At 39.7% G+C, this 19468-nt stretch overlaps 2 protein-coding genes across 9 annotated transcripts in view; one reads left to right on the plus strand and one right to left on the minus strand.

The window, feature by feature from the left end:
- The window catches only part of ppp1r13bb (protein phosphatase 1, regulatory subunit 13Bb), a gene marked incomplete at its 5' end in the record, with an annotated part of 74741 nt that extends 62654 nt beyond the window's left edge, over positions 1-12087 (plus strand). For all 7 annotated transcript variants that reach the window (XM_079831376.1, XM_079831378.1, XM_079831380.1 and 4 more), the window contains 8 exons: positions 98-222; positions 307-793; positions 3769-4493; positions 5430-5567; positions 5678-5811; positions 5913-6079; positions 10497-10696; positions 10879-12087. In XM_079831376.1, the coding sequence (XP_079687502.1) occupies positions 98-222; positions 307-793; positions 3769-4493; positions 5430-5567; positions 5678-5811; positions 5913-6079; positions 10497-10696; positions 10879-10920 (2018 nt within the window). In that variant the 3' untranslated portion in view covers positions 10921-12087. The remainder of the gene's footprint in view (positions 1-97; positions 223-306; positions 794-3768; positions 4494-5429; positions 5568-5677; positions 5812-5912; positions 6080-10496; positions 10697-10878) is intronic.
- A 1693-nt stretch (positions 12088-13780) lies between these two features.
- On the minus strand, positions 13781-18869 carry ckbb (creatine kinase, brain b). Of its 2 annotated transcripts, none has more exons than XM_079831173.1 (8): positions 18650-18869; positions 17685-17885; positions 16056-16210; positions 15839-15971; positions 15526-15697; positions 14546-14669; positions 14259-14448; positions 13781-14172 (listed from the first exon to the last, which is right to left on the minus strand). In XM_079831173.1, the coding sequence occupies exons 2-8, from the start codon at positions 17875-17877 to the stop codon at positions 13994-13996; spliced, it is 1146 nt and encodes a 381-aa protein (XP_079687299.1). In that variant the 5' UTR covers positions 17878-17885; positions 18650-18869; the 3' UTR covers positions 13781-13993. The 2 variants fall into 2 exon arrangements, with proteins under 2 accessions (XP_079687299.1, XP_079687298.1); XM_079831172.1 differs by having other exon boundaries at positions 17685-17889; positions 18650-18857.
- Positions 18870-19468: the final 599 nt, after the last annotated feature.

The raw sequence follows: 19468 nt of genomic DNA on the forward strand, positions 1-19468 counted from the left end.
CAGTGCAGTCGTCATACTGCTCTAATCATAAATGTGTTTGTGAGGGGTTCTGTCATTTCTAATCTTGTTCTAATGGTCTCTTCCTTTCCCTTTTTAGCTAATGATGCCGGTTGGCCCACCCTCAACAAGAGCAACGCATCAGTCAAGCCACTTGATTGGAAGGAATCTGGAATGGACACGACAAGTAAAACGGCATCACCTGCAGGCACTCCTGCAGATAAGGTGTGTCTAACTAACACCAGCGTACACAAAAAGCTGCTCTCTTATTATTTTACCATCATAAAGTGTTTTCCTGTGTTTTTTTAGATTCAGGATTCCACTAAAATGGGCTCTACTCCTCCTCTCAACAAGCCCCAGCCTCCCCCATATGGAGCCCATACCAGCAACCACCCCCTCTCATCTGCCAACTCGGGTTCCACCAGCTCCTTGGATCGCCGCAAGGACGTTCCTCTCCGGCCAGTGCCCAGCCTACCCAACAACCCGCCGCCACTGCCGGCCTGGCCCCGTGTCCCCCCTACACCCACCGGCTCGTCATCTCAGCAGATCCAGCAGCGCATTTCTGTGCCCCCCAGCCCCACCTTCCAGCCCAGTCCACCCTTTTTCCCCCCCGGAGAGAGACCAGACCCTCCTCTAGCTGTTGCGGTAAGACCGTTCATCCCAGATAAGGGCTCCAGACCGCAGTCACCCAGAAAAGGCCCAGCCACCATGAACTCAAGCTCCATCTACCACATGTACCTACAACAAGCAGCCCCAAAGAACTACCCTCTGAACATCAAGCCTGCAGTTAAAGCAGGTATACATCAGCAACTGATTTAATGTGAAAGTTCAACAGTTTACTACTTATATTGGCAGTTTGTTCTCACCTTTAAGGCAATCTTCTCATATCAGGTATAAGTATTGACACACAAGCTAATACTGTACAATTATGCAGGGAGACTTCTAACTTGATACATTACTAAAAATATTATATTAATACAATTAATAGAACATATTTATATTCATATATTATATATAATAATATTAATTAAAAATATATAATTCTGTATTTATATAATTGCAAATATATAATTATAATATTAACAAAATGTAGTTTTTTTTTTTATTATAACTGCAGTTCAACTGATAAAATAGGACAACCAAAAACCGCTCTGCAGATATTAACTAAAGTCAACTTTAAAATGCATTTTGTGTAAACCTGTTATAATATCAATGTCTAAAATTATTATGAAATTTCATTAGCACTTCAGTAATAAACACCCATGAAAATGTACAGGGAGTGCAGAATTATTAGGCACGTTGATTTTCTGATCATATTTTTTTTCCAGGCACATTTGACCAATTCCAAACCACAGTAATCCTAATAACTACTATTGATTTAGTATTTAATAATGTATAAGTGATATATAATTGTTCATAAAGGCTGGAAATGAAAATCACCTTATATTCAGGTGTGCAGAATTATTAGGCATGTTTTCTTTTACAGATAAATTGAGCCAAAAAAGAGATTTAACTCAGACTGAAAAGTCAAAAAGTATTAAATGCCCATGAGAAGGATGCAATACTAATGCAATACTAGACATTGCAGTTAAGGCATGACCATTGGACAGTGAAATGCTCGTTGGGTCAGCAGGATCTGACAAAAACAGGTGGTGAAGAAAAGACACCTGTTAACTGCAAAAGAATTAAGAATTAAGGTGAAGAATTAAGGGTGAAACCATCAGGAACCCTTTAGTCTCCAGCGCCACCATTTTCCAGAGCTGCAACCTACCTGGAGTCTCCAGAAGTGCAAGGTGTCAGGATCTCAGAGACATCAGTTAGGTAAAGAATCCTAAAAAATGACCCCCACTAGATAAGAATCACAAGCTGAAGTGTTGTAAAATACATGAAGAAGGTTTTTTTATAGGCTTTATGGACAGATAGGTTGAGAATGACTCTTGAAGGACCAGCACCACATCCTCTAGTACCACTGTTTGAAGAATTCATCTTCCAGAATCTGGCAGTACGTTTTGGGAGTTCATTTTTAGTCCATCTCTGCAAAACGGACTTCAGGATGGACTAAAATGAACTCCCAAAACGTACTGCCAGATTCTGGAAGATGAATTCTTCAAACAGTGGTACTAGAGGATGTGGTGCTGGTCCTTCAAGAGTCATTCTCAACCTATAAAACCTATAAAGTCTATAAAAAAGCAGGCTTCATGTATTTTACAACACTTCAGCTTATGATTCTTATTTAGTGGGGGTCATTTTTTAGGATTCTTTACCTAACTGAAGTCTCTGAGATCCTGACACCTTGCACTTCTGGAGACTCCAGGTAGGTTGCAGCTTTGGAAAATGGTGGCGCTGGAGACTAAAGGGTTCCTGATGGTTTCACCCTGAATTCTTCACCTTAATTCTTAATTCTTTTGCAGTTAACAGGTGTCTTTTCTCCGCCACATGTTTTTGTCTGACCCTGCTGACCCAACGAGCATTTCACTGTCCAATGGTCATGCCTTAACTGCAATGTCTAGTATTGCATTAGTATTGCATCCTTCTCATGGGCATTTAATACTTTTTGACTTTTCAGTCTGAGTTAAATCTCTTTTTTGGCTCAATTTATCTGTAAAAGAAAACATGCCTAATAATTCTGCACACCTGAATATAAGGTGATTTTCATTTCCAGCCTTCATGAACAATTATATATCACTAATACATTATTAAATACTAAATCAATAGTAGTTATTAGGATTACTGTGGTTTGGAATTGGTCAAATGTGCCTGGAAAAAAAATATGATCAGAAAATCAACGTGCCTAATAATTCTGCACTCCCTGTATAGAAAATGTCTATCTATAAATCAATAAGCTTGCTTTGGGATTCTATGAATAAATATAATGAATATGAAAATAAAAAATCTGTATTTTTACACAGTCCGTGTAGCCTGACAAGCCAGACCCACATCAAGATGTTGGGTCTTGGAACACATCATTGGCAGGGCTCAATCCGAGGGGCGGGATAAACGGTTGTCTTTCAAATTCCCTCTGCACGCAATAGGATAGCGCTACAACCAACCAGAGCAACGAAGAAGGTGAAGCGGAGCTAGTTGATAGATTAAACTTTCGCCGTATCCGGTCGGCAAAACTCCGAACACATCTTCCTTTCTTAAGAATGACTTCAGTGCCGTCCTTTGTTCTTTTCTCAAAGAAAAGCTTAACTCCAAGTCTTCCAGAGTCGCAGCCAAAGCCGGTTCGAAAGACCTCTGTTCGCCAGCTTCTTTGTTTACTAGTAGCACGCAACCACGGCAACTCTGCCGTCATTATGTTAAGCCCGCCCACCGACTCTGTACACGACGTGATTGGCCTGACCAGAGTTTTGTTTTTCCAGTTCGCAAGCCAACGGAGAGTTGCTAGACTACCCTGGCTGCAAATTAGACTTGCTGCTGCTAGGGTGCGTCTAGATTTCTAGGCTACAGTCCATGTTCACACAGGATGCGTCTTAGTGTTTTAAAAACGGCTAGATGTAGTGCAGCAGAATGGAACAGTGCAGGTGTCTTTAACTTTACACAGTGTTTTCAAAAATGCACTACTTAAAAGAAAGACTGAAAAAACAGCTAGAGACATCACAGGTGTCAAAGATAGATATCATTTTACTTAGAAAAATAACAAAATAAAACTGTGCAGACAGATGCAAGAATGAAGTGTCTTCTGTGAATGATGAGGTTTATTTCTTGATGATGTGCTTGTTTTATTCCCGAGTACAGTATAATTGAGTATCTTCTTCTTTATGTCTGCAGTATATGGTAAGCCAGTCCTACCTCCCAGCTCTACACCCCCCTCCCCCTTACCTTTCGGGGGCTCTGGGGCCTTTCCTGCCCTGCAGGGTCCTGGAGGAGATATGTTCGATGTTGAGCTGGACCTCGATGGACAAATCATAGGTGTTCCTGAGCCGCCCCCACCCAGTGTGGACCACATCCCACGACCTCTCAGCCCCACTAAACTCACACCCATGGTGCACTCCCCAATGCGCTACCAGAGCGATGCCGAACTGGAGGTCTTGCGCAAGAAACTGGCCAATGCTCCACGGCCGCTTAAGAAGCGAAGCTCGATTACAGAGCCAGAGGGCCCCAACGGGCCCAACATCCAGAAACTTCTCTATCAGCGGTTCAACACCCTGGCTGGAGGGATGGAGGGAGGAAGTGGAAGTGGAGGAGTGACTCCATTCTACCAGCCCTCCGGGTCCACAGGTGAAATGCTCTATGATGCAGACAATGGGAATCCACCCTCAGAAACACCTACCACGCCCTCAGAGGGTGCTGTTGTTGAGGACGATGTCCTGAAAGGTGACACCAATGATAATGAGCCCCTAGAGCAAGCAGATGAAACGCTGACCCCTCCGGCACCAGAACCATCAGAAGACAGTAACAATAATCCTGCGGAACCTTTAGCGATTTTGCCGAGTCCTTTAGCTGAGGCCAGCACCCCTGAAGAAGCAGACACCTCACCCTCATCCCAGCCCACGGTTAGTCTACTGATACACACCCATGCTCAATCATTTTTAACTCTTAATTCCCTTGAGGTTTCATTTTCAGTGCTACAAACGTGAAATCTTTGAAGCTTTATAATAATTATATATCCCCAATAATAACAATACCAATAATCATAATCAAGTATTGCATATAAATATTATTAGATTATAATTTTTGTATATTACAATATAATCTAAACTTTTTATTAACTAATATTATACAATAATATATTTTTTAGATTGTATTGTAATATGCAATCTAAATAATAAATTGTACATTTGCAATAATGAAATTATTTAATTACGACATAATTACAACATAAAATGTGACATAAAAAGGTCACCTATTTCATATCTATTTGCAGATATTACGACATGAAATCTGGCATTTACTATCCCATTTCAAATTAAAAATCAGAATATTAGAGTATCTGATTAAAGTTGGATATTTTGGAATGCGTTTTACTTTTTCAGTTTTTTAGTTTTTACTAGAGGCCATTTTACATACAATACATACATAATACAACAGTTTGGGGTCAGTCTTTTTTTCTCTTTTTTTTATATTATTATTCAGTGAGGGTGCATTTAAATTAATCAAAACTTTATAATGTAACAAAAGATTTCTATTTTAAATAAATGCTGTTATTTTAAACTTTCTATTCCTCAAAGAATCCTGAAAAAATAATTACATTTTCCAACAAAATATGAAATGGTTATTTCACCCAAAACTAACCCTTTAAGCAGCACAACCGTTTTCAACATTGAGATATAAAAAATATATATATTTTGTGAGCCCCAAATCAGCATAGTATAATATAGTATAACATAGTTATACTATGTATAACAATAGTATAACAATAGTACAGTCAGCCCTAAAAAATGAGGTTATGTGCTGTGTGAACAAAGCCTAATGGTCCATGTCCTCAACAGGGCAAACGCACTAACCTAAAGAAGCCAGACTCTGAGCGGACGGGTCACGGCCTTAGAGTGAAGTTCAACCCACTCGCCCTGCTGCTGGATGCCTCACTGGAGGGCGAGTTTGACCTCGTACAAAGGATAATCTATGAGGTATGTATATTGATCTATGCCATGTGGTGTAGTGAACCGATATTGCAGACACGGATGGATTTTGCCCATCTTTATTAACCAATTCCGGTTTAATTCTTCTAATTTCATAGGTTGACAATCCCAGCACCCCTAATGATGAGGGCATCACACCCCTCCATAACTCAGTGTGCGCTGGACACCACCACATCGTCAAGTTCCTGCTGGACTTTGGTGTTAATGTGAATGCAGCAGACAGTGATGGCTGGTGAGGACACGTTGAGTTTCAGTGTGAAAGAGATTGATCAGTCAATTAAAGCTAACAGGTGGTGAGTAGACGGAGTCACTGACGTGTATCCGTGTGTGTAGGACGCCCTTGCATTGTGCCGCCTCCTGTAACAGCGTGCACCTGTGTAAGCTTCTGGTGGAGTCTGGTGCTGCCATCTTTGCCACCACCATCAGTGATGTGGAGACGGCAGCAGACAAATGTGAGGAGATGGAGGAGGGTTATATACAGTGCTCACAGTTTCTCTATGGTAAGAGCATCTTTCTTTTCCTCTCAGAGTCTCCAGAGAATTACTTTATTTGTCCTTCTGTCACACCATCCGATTTGATAACTCTGAATTTTATGGGAACGTGAAGGCGATTAAGAAAATAGTTTTCTAAAATGAATCAAACAATCCATTTGTGCATCTCATGTTGTACAAATTCATCTACAAAACATTTGACACTCTAAGACCCCGTCCACACAAAGCCAGAGCTTTCCCTATCCAATCTTTTTTTCCCCTCGTTTCAAGAAATTTCCGTGTACACACGAGAGCACTGAAACCGACTCAAAACTATGTAGCATACATGCCAGGCCAGTATGTGGCGCTGTAATTCTGCCACAGAAATACACTAAAAACAGATAAGAAGAGTTGTGGCTAGAAGGGGTACAGCAAAATCTCACATTAAAATAACAAATAAATTTGCTACTTACAAGATTGTTTTTTTAACGCCTATACCCAACCCTAAACTTATCCTAACAATAATGCAAATACAGTAATTAAATGATGCAATATTGATGTGCGCATGCCCAGTGCCTGTAGTTGTATCCCTTCTAGTCTTTGCCGTGCGGGGCATGGTGTGATGACATCACCGCTTCACAGAATATATGGATTGGCTGTACACACGTTTCAGATTTATCCACTCTGTCTGGGACAAGGTTTCAAAAAATATAGGTTTCATGCTCCCAAAACCCATAGCCAATAAAAGCCCATATCAAAAACCTCTGCAAAACATCTTTCTACCATCTCAGAAACATTGCAAAACTCCGTCCAACGCTATCCTTAGCAGATGCTGAAAAACTGGTCCACGCCTTTGTCTCCTCCAGACTGGATTACTGTTTCGCACTTCACATCGGGATCCCTAACAAAAACTTGCAGAGACTGCAGTATGTTCAGAATAGTGCTGCTAGGATCCTGATGAGAGTTCGAAAATACGATCACATCACACCCATTCTCCATTCACTTCACTGGCTTCCTGTTACCGCCAGGATTGAATATAAGGTCTCCCTTCTAACCCACCAGTGCATCTATGGAAATGCCCCCCCTATCTGAAAGAACTACTCACACCTTCAACTACAACTCGATCAACAAACTCAAACCGCCTCCTTCTCCCCAAGACAAAGCTCAGCACTATGGGTGATCGGGCTTTCTGTTCTGCCGCTCCTCGGATTTGGAATGCCCTCCCCGACCATCTGAGGGCACCTCAAACTACTGAGACTTTTAAAAAAGGACTAAAAACATTTCTTTTTAGGAGAACTTATGACTTTTAACTATTCAATCTATTAGTATTTTATCCTTCTTAAATGATCTTAACTGTAGCTCTTTGAGATTTGTTCCAAATGTAAAGTGCAGTACAAATAAAATTTATTATTATTATTATTATTAAAACGGCAGATCCCTGTGGACGAAACGCTGATACGGTACAACATTTTTATGTATACAGCTGAACACGTCTCCGTGTGGACGGGGCCTAAGTCTCAATGTATGAAAGTAACTGCGTTAGATGACAAAATATCAGCCATGTGATTTTTCATTTAAAGAAATAGAGCACAAATTAAGTGCTAGAAATTAATAAAAGACGGCATGTACAGATATTTTCTCTTTAATATTTACTGATATTATATATTTGTTTTGTAAAACATGTCATTGAACATATTTTTGCTGTATTCTCATTGCATTTACAAGCCTTTAACCAGCAGATGTCCTCAGCGTACAGAGTTTAGAGCACTTTGAATGAAGTAAACCAATTGCTGTACAAAATGATCCACTGTGTGGAAGTTACCCATTGTCGGGTTGTTAGGCATGATTGATGTAAGATTGTTCATGTGGACTCACTTTTATGTGTGGAACTGCTCTAAAAGTTCCAAAGCTGTTCCACAAAACATTAACATATTAAAGAGCACCTATCATGGCATTTAAAATGTTCCAAATATTGTTTTAGAAGTCCCCAACAACAGTTTTGCATGCATGCAATGACAAAAAAGACTTTAGTTTTCTTATAATATGCATTTATTTTTACCTGTTTTGACAGCGATTCTCAAATGATTCCTTTAGTGATTCACTTTTCAAAACCCCGCCTTTACGTGACGCTAATCTGTGGTGATTGGTCAGATGACCCAGTCAGTTGTGATTGGTATAGTCTGTGCAGATATTCTCGGAAACGGAACGCCCATCAAAGTCTTATAATGACAGTAATTTGTTAATATGTGTCAGGAGTTATGAATATGAAAACCGCGTCGGTACTGTTTGATTGTAATATGAGCCTCAGCTGATCTCATTCATAAAAAAACTCCTCACGAAGACTCGCGACAAATCAACATCCCTCAGGGCTTTTAGTTCAAAAGTGTGCAGATGAGGAGACATATTGATAGATTCTCATATGTCTGTGTCAAATTTCTAAACAGAGGAGTATTTTTTATTCAATACTTCCTCAAAATGCGCAGATAGCCTAATCATGAGCGATTGAGTCTCTTATGTGTTGTTTTCAATTCATACTGGCAGCCGGAGGGCGCTCTGTGCACATGTAATCCATATATGGTACAGACAGACGAAGAAGATACCATGTGCCATAATAAAAGTCCATAATAAAAGCTTCCTGAGATCGCGAAACATACATTTGACGACTAATAATAAACACTCAATCGCGACGATGTATGGTTTGTCTTCAAGCCACTTAGTCTTCAAATGCTCATCCTTGGGCAGATGAAAAAAGTTTGCTTTTGAGTCGCACTTCAGAACACAGCGTCTCGTGGCCATGATGTTTTCTAGTTTTCACTGGCGTCTTGGAGCGCAATAAGTGGGCGTATCGTATTCAAATAACTTGACAAGTTGACGTCATCTAGTCAGAGAAAAAGCTTCGGTCTTCTAACGATTCTTAAAAATGACTCCGAGTCGACTCTTACTTTTGAAAGAAAATAACTATAAATACGGTGCACTGTCATATTTCAAGCTATCACAGGATGTTTTTGTTCACTTAGATCTATGTTACACACTACATGAAAGGTAAATTTCAAAATTCCATGATAGGTGCTCTTTAAGTACACTATCATTTAAATTTTTTTTAATTAAAGAGCTTGTTCACCCAAAAATGAAAATTAGCCCATGGTTTACTCATCCTCAAGCCATCCTAGGACTTTCTTCTTTCAGATGAATAATCGGAGGTATATAAAAAAATGTCCTGGCTCTTCCAAGCTTTATAATGGCAGTGAATGGGGGTTGAGATTTTGAATCCCAAAAAGTGCATCTATCCATCATAAAAGTACTCCACACGAGCCGTGGGGGGTTAATAAAGGCCTTCTGAAGTGAAGCGATGTGTTTATGTAAGAAAAATATCCATATTTAAATCTTAATCAACTGAAATATCTAGCTTCTGACAGACAGCTGTACACACCGATTTATGGTGAAAGAGTAACCCCTGACCCAATGCGATGACAAACAGCCAAAAGCAGAGGATAGAGCAAAACAAAACACTGGTCATGAACGAGTCTAAAACGAGAATCTTTAAAGAGAAATATTGGAGGATTTCGATAAACGGGAAGAGTTTGTTGCCCAGCTCTATTTGTTTGAACCATGAGAGGCATCAAAGCTTTACTCTACTCCTACATCCTATACTTCACACATCACGCCAGGGGAAACTCTTTTGACGCAAGTCGACTTGTGAGGCTAGTTGTTTGATCGCTTCACTTCAGAAGGCCTTTATTAACCCGCTGGAGTCATAAGGTTTACTTTTATGATGGATGGATGCACATTTTTGTTAAACTTCAAAATCAGGACCGCCATTCACTGCCATTATAAAGCTTGGAAGAGCAATGGTGTTTTTTAATATAACTCTGTGTTCGTCTGAAAGAAAAATGTCATATACACCTAGGATGGCTTGAGGGTGAGTAAATCATGGGGTAATTTTCATTTTTGGGTGAACTAACCCTTTAATGCTTTTTATTAATTCTATTCATCCTGAATCATGAGAAAAAAGTAGCACAAATGTTTTCAACATTTTAAAGTATAAATGTTCCTTGAGCAGCAAATTGGCATATCAGAATGATTTCTGAAGGATCACATGACACTGAAGACTGGAGTAATGATGCTGAAAATTCAGCTTTGATCACAGGAATAAATGACATTTTTAAAAATATATTAAAACAGAAAATGGCTATTTTACACAACAATATATCACTATTAGAGTTTTACAGTATTTTTGATTAAATAGATGTATCCTTGGTGAGCATAAGTGTCTTCTTTCAAAAACATTGTACTGACAAACTTCTAAATCAATAGTATTACTCAATTCTCACTAATATTATTAGGTGTAACCAATTGTTTTGTGTGGCGCTCATCCTAATGCTATAATATTGTACCGCACGAGACGTTTGCAAACCGTATTAAGACCTTTCTTTCTCTGTGTTTACAGGCGTGCAGGAGAAGATGGGCGTGATGAATAAAGGAGTTGTGTACGCTCTGTGGGAGTATGAGGCTCAGAGCGCAGATGAGCTTTCCTTTCAGGAGGGTGACGCCATTACTGTCCTACGCAGGAAGGATGATACCGAGACCGAGTGGTGGTGGAGTAAACTCAACGACAAAGAGGGCTATGTGCCACGTAACCTATTGGGGGTAGGTGCACACAACGGCTGTAATTGTGATTTACTTGAGTGTGTATTGATACATTGCCACATTTTAAAGTAAATCAATTTAATGCATCCTTGCTGAATAAAAGTATTTCTTCCTTTTTTTTAATGGTAGTGTATATTATAAAAATGTCATTAATAGTTATGTGTTAATGTGTTTCTCTGTAGCTGTACCCCAGAATAAAACCACGTCAGAGGTCTCTGGCGTAACCCTGTCCTGGGTGACTGACTGGACTGATGTCTCGAGGTGTCGAGCCTCCATCTTTCACCTCTGTGCCACTTGGACGACAGAAGGGGTGAAGCTGCTAAGCCCTGAACCCGGAGGCACAATCAAACACACTACCCACAAACACACTCTCCAGGCCAAACAAGCAGCCTCAGGTTTCTCGGTCTGCCCCCATCAGCTCTGCTTCCAGGCCTCCGGATCTCCCCCTCCGATCCTCTCACGGTTTCTTGTATCCATGTAAAATATAGCTGTACATCACACCTTGGGGATCAAGCACTAATCACTTTGACAAGAGCTTTCCTTTATTTGTAGTTGCCTACCCATGATGCTTTGCCAGGGCAGGCAGTGGCAGGGCAGGCAGTGCTCTTTGTCAGAGAGAGGATTCTGTGTACTTCTAATTGAACTGGATCGATAAGAGCTGATGTGTTATATATGTTTTATAGCTCATCTACAAAACGGAAGTATATGAGAGCAGAGAACAAAAATATACATAGTTTGCGTAGAACGATTATTCTGATCGATGACTGATAAACCCCATATACTGATAAGCATGTATATGATTCATAAAGAGGCATATATGTGAGGGTGTATGTGTTGCGTATGGGATTTATGTATGCTGTGAGTGAGATTTTCTTTTTTCACTGCAGTGTGCATCATACAGAAGAGTGAAGTGCAGAGTTTTCCACAGCATTGGCGTGTTTTGAAGAGTGTGTGAAGTGTGCAGAGATTAAGGTGGACCATCATTATACAATCAGTATTTAGCCTACAGGAACTGACACTATACGTTCAGGATTTGGCTGGGGTGCGACAGCCTGCTTCAATTCAGCTGAAAACGTTCTGCGCATTTACATTTATTTAACACTTTTTTTCTTTCTTTTTTTTTTTTTAATGTTACTTTATATTATACCAGCCCATTCCACTCCACTCCTGTTTTTAGTCATGTGATTTTTATATTCTGCCGCTGAGGCAGTGAAGAGCTTTATTGTGGAGTTTAACCTTGTAAATACTGTGAGGCTGGGAGAGAGGAGACATGCTTGACTCGATGCTGTTAGACTAAACTGCCCGTGTGGGCTTCTGTGAAATACAGTGACTCGCACCTTGTGTTCTATACATGTGCACAAATAAAAAGAAATGAGTCGTAGCAAGAAATCATGTCACCTTGTGTTATTATGACCAGTCTCTGTGTTTTTACTTGATACATTGATTTTACCATCTGGTTAAATGCTCTTTTAGTGGCCTAAAAAGGCCAACTTTTAGTCATGCCTGGTTGCTATAAGCAATTTCACACCTGATAGAATGAATATTAAGAAAAGCTGAAAGCAAAGCACTATATTTGGGGCACATAAAATACAGCCTTCAGTTGTTCTTATAAGAATAAGGCTCCTAAGCAAAAGGCTTCATCCAACAAGATTTAATGGTATTTTTATATATTAAAGTTCACCTTCTTTAAATGTGTAGCAGAACTAGCACTCGGTCACACTCCATATTTCTCAGTATTAGGAGTACTAACATGAGCTTAAAGCAACACTAGTTAACTTTTGGCGCTCTAGTGTTTAATAAACAAAACTGCATGCGTCTTGCGGAAGAACATTGTAGCCGGAGCTACTTCTCTGTTTATGTCTATAGCGAGGCACGCAGGTACTGTGCTCCTCCGCAGCGGTGCGACCCGAGCCGGACTAAATAGTCACACTCAAATATGTACCTTAACCGTTGTCATTCAGAATGAGACAAAAACACGGTTTGGAAAATGGATTCGTGATGTACTCGCTCATTATATACATTTTTGAGCACAAGAAAGTTACATAGCGCTGCTTTAAATGTTTGAGTCAAATACTGGAAATCCTAGAGAAAGTATTTTAGACATTTCAGTGCAAAGATGAATTTACTTTCATGACAATGACCCAAGGTTTGAAAGATTTTGGAATAGTTCAGTTCAGAAGTCACTCATAAATCCAACTAATCTTGTAGAGTTTGAGATTCAAATGTGCAGTATCACATTTAATCAATGGGTCGAAATATTAAAATTCTTCAGTGTATTTTAAATTGAATAGCGAAAATAGTAGTACTCCGTTCTAATAGTTGTCGTATAGACGCGAGGCTGAAGACAGACTTTTGTCATCGCGTTACTTTTCTCTGCGATGTCGGAGTTGACAAAGATTTTTATATTTTATAGCGATTGTTGAGCTGTAAGTGTTAACTACCTAAAATGTATCCTTTGTAATTAAAATAACTAAACGGGTTTACCTTCTTTGTACAGAGTCTAAGACAAAAAAGGGATTTTTTTTGGATGACATTGTTGGATAAACACCTGTAGTATACGGGGAATGTCTGTAATTACATTCATGGTTTCCGTAAAATTGTTTACAACTTGGAATAAAGCAAGTATTAAGAGATCAAAACAAAGCGCAACAAAAATAATGAAGTCCTTTTTGATGCATGTCCTATTATGGCCACTAGGTGGCAGTACACGACCGGTTTGACAGTAGCATTCAAAAGCGACCCCTTTTGAATGATATATATGAATGCAATAAGAACTACAGTCTGCTCTTCAAACCACAAATGCTCTTGAGATTGTGGTTCTTGTATTAAGGCAAATCAGTAACGATCTGTCGGTTTGTCCCCTTATAAAATGACCTTAAGCACAGGGATTGGCCATTGTATCCCAGACAGCACACAATGACATCTTTACAGTTTAAAACTGTAAACACAAAATAAGCATCATTTGACTAGAAAACCACATGAACAGAGCATTGATTCTGGTAACAAACGCAGAAGAAAATGGTTCCATGAAATTACAGCAAACAAACTCTCATTTAAGCAAGAAGACATGCACACAAGAAACTCCATGGGCCAAAGAGACTTTATTTTCTGGTGTTAAACTCCATCTTCAACATTGCAGGACGTTTGAGATACAAAATCCTTCACACTGATGGAAGACTTGTCTAACTTTAGTGCCACTACCATTTGGGTGGAGTGTATGTTCCTTGATGCGGTTAAGATTATTGGTACTGGAGGAAGGGAGGACTGGTGGAGGCAGGGAAGGAGTTAAGTTAGTGTTCACTTCTGCTCAGGCATAAGGTCGTCGATCGACTGGCCTGCCTCCAGGCGTTTCTCCATCTCTACAAGCAGCTTAACGCCGTCCACCACCATCTGAACCAGCTCAACCTCAGAGAAGCCCAAACGGTCTGCGTTGGAGATGTCAAAGACACCGCCTACTGCAGCGGTGTCGACTCCACCTGTTGAAGAGAGCAGGGTTAGTACTGGAGATGACATCCGGCACAGGATTTAGGATTTGAAATATGGCTCAGGTGAACATGTATACCTGTTCCACGCTTTTGGAGCCTCAGTCGCTTGAGGATCTCGCCGAATTTCTCATGCTTACTGACGTTGGGAAGTTTGACATGAACGCCACCACGCAACCCTGTGCCCAGGTTGGAGGGGCAGGTTAGGACGTAGCCCAAGTGCTCGTTCCACATGAACTCGTGGCCCTTCTCTTTGAACAATTCCTCAATCTGTAAGAGAAGCAGGTTAAGAATTAAAAATGACAACATTGGAGTTGCAGACAATGTTACATAAGTGAAGGGGACAGACAGGAAAAGAAAAGCACACCTTTGTGAGACCAGTGCAGAAGCGATTGAAGACTTCCTTCATGTTGCCACCTTTCTGCATGGAGATGACACGAAGATGATCTTCCTCATTCACCCAGACAAGGAATGTCTTATTGTCGTTGTGCCTAAAAACATTAAGAAAATTAATGTTATAAAAAAAAAAATATATATATAAAAGCTCAAAATGGTTAATTTGGATTTATTATTAATAATAAATTAGTATATATAAAATATTTTTATAAAAATAAAGTGTGATATATATATATAAATATTTTTATAAAAATAAAGTGTGTGTGATATATATAAATATTTTTATAAAAATAATGAGATATATATATATAATAAAAACAACTATAATTATATATCATATATGACAATTATAGGTGTGTGTATATATATATATATATATATATATATAATTATCATATATATGATATATATGATATATATGATAGAGAGAGATAGAGATATATATATATATATATAATTATTATTATAAATCGGATACACAGACCAAATAATATTCAGGGTAAAAAGAAATCAAATATGTGTTCTATACCTCCATCTCAGCTGGCACCTAAATGCATCCCATATACAAAGGTGCGTGTGTGTTGCATTTAGGTGCCAGCTGAGATGGAGGTATAGAGATGGAGGTATAGAACACATTTGATTTCTTTTTACCCTGAAAATTATTTGGTCTGTGCATCCAATTTAAAAAAAAATAAAATAAAATTATATTTATATGCATCCCGTAATATAAAAATATAGTATATAATAAACTAGAAAATCTCAGCACCAACATGGCTATTTTTCTTATCAATTAAATGTAGGAATTCCAACTTATTATATATTTTTTTAAATTATTGAATATTATATTTATTTTTATTATTATTATTGCACCTACATGGATCCATTTAGTATGCTGGGACAAACTCCAAAATGTAATAAGAGGAATGAACCCAAAAGCCTGCTCTCACTCACCAGATGCCTCTGCCATCGGGCCAGTCACGGGCCATCCCAGAGGCCAGCAGCAGTGGGGACACAGGCTTATCAAACAGGAAGTGGTCATCAATCAGCTGCTGCTGCTCATCGTCTGTCATGTCCTTGAGGGCATAGTACTTTCCGTTAAGATCGCCATCAAGGACTCCCAAAGCTGTGAAAAAGCACAGGATACATCAGACCTGCAGCATTACAGAGTGGATGCTTGAATCACTCATGTTCCCTCCCACTCCTCTTTAACGACCAATCATGACTCAAGTGCGTCCTCTGCAAACAGACGCCTAGGTGAGCTCACCCTCGACGGACAGACTCTCGATGCCGCGTCTCTCCCCGCGGCTGCAGTGAGGAGGGAGGCAGAAACCACGGATGCTCCTGCCGGTTCGCACTCTGGAGCTCAGAACGTAGTTGGGGTCAAGGTCATCTCCACCCTATTAAAAACACCGCTATTAACAGCCGGCTATTTTGAAACGTTAAACCCAATTAGATGCACCAGACAGAGAGACGCAGAGTACCTGGAGGTTGTCTGGGTTCAGGTCAGTCTTGTGTTTGTCTGTGGGTTTATATCCACCGTGACGGTCCTCGATGATGGGATCCAGAAGATCTTTGAACACCTCATAGGTCTCCTCGTCTCCAGCAACGCAGCCCACCGTCATGATGAAAGGATGCCCTGGAACACAACATCAGCAGTCAGACAAATCCAGGACTTCGATAGTTTGTTGTAGCGACAGAAGGATTTGGGGAAATTACAGATTGGGCCCACAGCTTAATATAGCCACACCTCATGTTGGTTACGCATGGTTGGCCTTGCAGCGATCATGAGATTTAACACAATCCTCTCTTTGTTGGACTTCACAAATATAACCTTAGAAATTTGGTTTCCGCTGTTTAGTATACAGAGTCAAATGCATGAAAAAGCTTATACTGAAGTGCATAACATGCATTAGCCACTAGGATGACAACAGCAAGTATGAGCAAGCCGTGATATGCAAAGGATGTTTGTACAATACAGGTTCAGAGCCTGTTTGTTTATTTTAGACATATCAGGCAAGAATGCTTTGAATGGGACGATCAGTGCACCACCACCACCACAATGAAAGCCCAATGTATGCTTTGTAAAAGCACTCAAATATGAGCCAGCCCAAGGAGGCGTCCCCAGAGTCCCGGTAACTCAAACATACAGATGCAGAAATTATATTCAAGGTCGTTTTTGTACCACAAACGACCTGAGGAAATTTAAAAGTTACTATTGCTATTGGTGCAAAATGTTTTATCTAAAATCATTGGTGATGTCTAATTAATAAGCTGGAGTTATCACATGAGGATGAATGAGATAATATGTCAAATATACACTCTAAAAAATGCTGGGTTAAAAATAACCCAAGTTGGGTTGAAAATGGACAAACCCAGCAATTGGGTTGTTTTAAGCAAATATTTAACCCAACCGCTGGGTTTAAAAAACCCATTCACTGGGTTAAAACAACCCAACCGCTGGGTTTGTCCATTTTCAACCAAACTCGGCTTTCTCACAGACATGAACCAGGATTTATTAATTGTTTTACTTGCTCAATATCCATTTAGACATTTCATCTTGGGAAAAAAAAACCCTCAAAAAGGCTTATGATAAACCTGTGCTGCTGCTTTTTTAATTATTATTTTGTTGAAGTATGAGAAATGTCGAGATATCATTTTGTATAAATAACTGGTGCTTTCCACTCCTAGTTATGTACTATATTGAGTCTGTACATTTGCATTGGTTCTTTATTCATGTATTAAAAAAAAAAAAAAAAAAAAAAGTGATAACTTAGCAATTAAAACAAACTTGCTAGTTGGCTTCAGGAGGTATTGGGGGAGGGACATTCCCATACTAGAGAACATTTGATTGGTCTAAAACGGTGTAGTGCAGGATGAGTCATCAACATCTTTGGTCACCTCTTCCAGTGACCGGGACAGAGATAAAAGTACATGTTTCTTGACATTCTGAGGTAAAACAGCATATAGACAAGCTTAAAGCTATAAACACGATAAAAAATATGTATATAAAAAAAAAATTCATAATGCTTTAACATTTGAGCACCTTGCACCGGGACGCCGGTTGAAATACGGACACTTGACCATTTTTAAGGTAGGTCATTTAACGTTACCTGGGTTGTCAACTCCGGTTTGAATGACGTCATCCAGGGTAAATCCGCTGGGAGTTTGTTTGTCCCGAAGGCTTGCGTACATCTCGGGCGTCAGCACCTTCGCCATGTGGTTGTTGTGCTTGCTGAGGTCGGGATACTCCTGCTCGGCGGAGTAGTTCATCTTCAGCTGATTGTGAGTGTTACCGAAAGGCATGGTTGCGTCTACCTGGTGCAAATGTTTGGAAACAAGGACGTTAAAGGCGAATTCAAACGCGGTGGCAAAGACAGTCCCTCAGCTGCATTAATGACGATGTAACGGCATTAAAGCGCACTTTCTAAAACAGAAGAATGTGTTTATATTCGCGTAAACCGTTTCAGCACCTAACGGTCGTGGTGTGACGACAATTGTGCTCGGTGATGTGTCATGTCACGCGGGCAGTAAATATGATGGAATGTCGAGCGCGCGCGTCCAATAATTGACGCCTCATTATAAAGAAGCATTGAGTTTTTGAATGTCATGTAATGCCTTCTGTGCATCACGAAAGTCTTGTATGGGAAACATGTATTATTCTTTGAAGCAAGCGAATGCGTAATGCGCAACGTCTCCAAAGACCTTGCAGAAGAAGGAGGCTGACTGCAAGGTCGTTGCTGATGTTTGGGACAAAAGCACCAGATCCTGCACAAATCCGTGTTCTCTTGGCCGACATCTCATTTAAAGCGTTCAAACGTCTTTGTATTGACATTGCTGGGCTTTCTACGCGTTTAAATCATTTAGGTAAATATAAACGGCGCATTGCAAATTGCCAACAGAGCTTAAACGCACGTTTTATGTCTGGAAATGGATGCATTCCTGATCATGATTAAATCATTAATACAGCCCAGAAATGTATGTTTTTGTCAATTGATTTGGCAGCGTTATCACATCACAACTTCTGAATATTAGAATAACAAAGGCTTGTTTGAATGATTTTAAGCAAAAACCATACCTTGTACTGATTTTCTTTGGGAAAGCGGAATTAATCCTTCCTAAAGTCCACCAGAACCCACACAAAGACTGATAATGGTGTCCAGAAATAATCGGCTTTGTGGGGTTTTTATATCGAGCCCAAGCTCTCCTCTGATTGGACGCTATTTGAGTCCATTCATTCTATTGGACCGGGCGTCGCATCACCTCCACAACATCCACTATTTGCTTACATTGATCACATGATGTTTTTCCTTGACGGTTCTCCTTGTCATGATTGACAACAAAATCGAGCAATATGGAATTCGATCTCATGCCTTTATCAAGACTCTCGGATGTTTTGCTCTGCGCTGTCTGGATAATAATATGCCTCACTGGTTTAAAGGGGAACATCTGTCTGTTCGTGTGTGCTTGGCTCTATGTATATCACACTAATGCATCATCACCTTGATGTAGCGAGGATGTGCTTTCATTTTCACAGGAAATTAATTTATTTCTGGTTTTATGTTGTCATCCCGTATATTGCCTCATGAAGCATTGTTTATGCAAGTGCTTATTTTCAGTCTCCTTTAAACCAGTCTCCAATTTTGCTCTTTAATCAGGTGTTACTTGATACATTTATGGCATTATCTGCATAAAAATAAATGCAGTCTCTAAACAAAGTCATCAATCTGCGGTGCTTCAGATTTCAGTGTAACTAAACCCTGCTGACATCTTTCAGAAACACAATAGAATGTTCATTCCCCTCTGATTTTAATTTTAAAATCACTATGGCCTTTTGTTCTCAGGCAGTTAATAGTAATAAGACCTTAAATGCTGACACTTATGTACATTCTGGTGT

The sequence above is a fragment of the Gobio gobio genome (genome assembly GCF_949357685.1).
Source record: "Gobio gobio genome assembly, chromosome: 12".
Taxonomy (NCBI): Eukaryota; Metazoa; Chordata; class Actinopteri; order Cypriniformes; family Gobionidae; genus Gobio; species Gobio gobio.

What these genes read in the sequence shown, in the direction of transcription:
- ckbb (XM_079831173.1), bottom strand. Translation starts at nt 17,877, where the DNA reads ATGCCTTTCGGTAACACTCACAATCAGCTGAAGATGAACTACTCCGCC. An exon ending in AACCGGAGTTGACAACCCAG is followed by an intron (nt 16,211 to 17,684) that starts GTAACGTTAAAT and finishes GTTGTGTTCCAG; the next exon opens with GGCATCCTTTCATCATGACG. An exon ending in CCCGATGGCAGAGGCATCTG is followed by an intron (nt 14,670 to 15,525) that starts GTGAGTGAGAGC and finishes TAATGTTTTTAG; the next exon opens with GCACAACGACAATAAGACAT.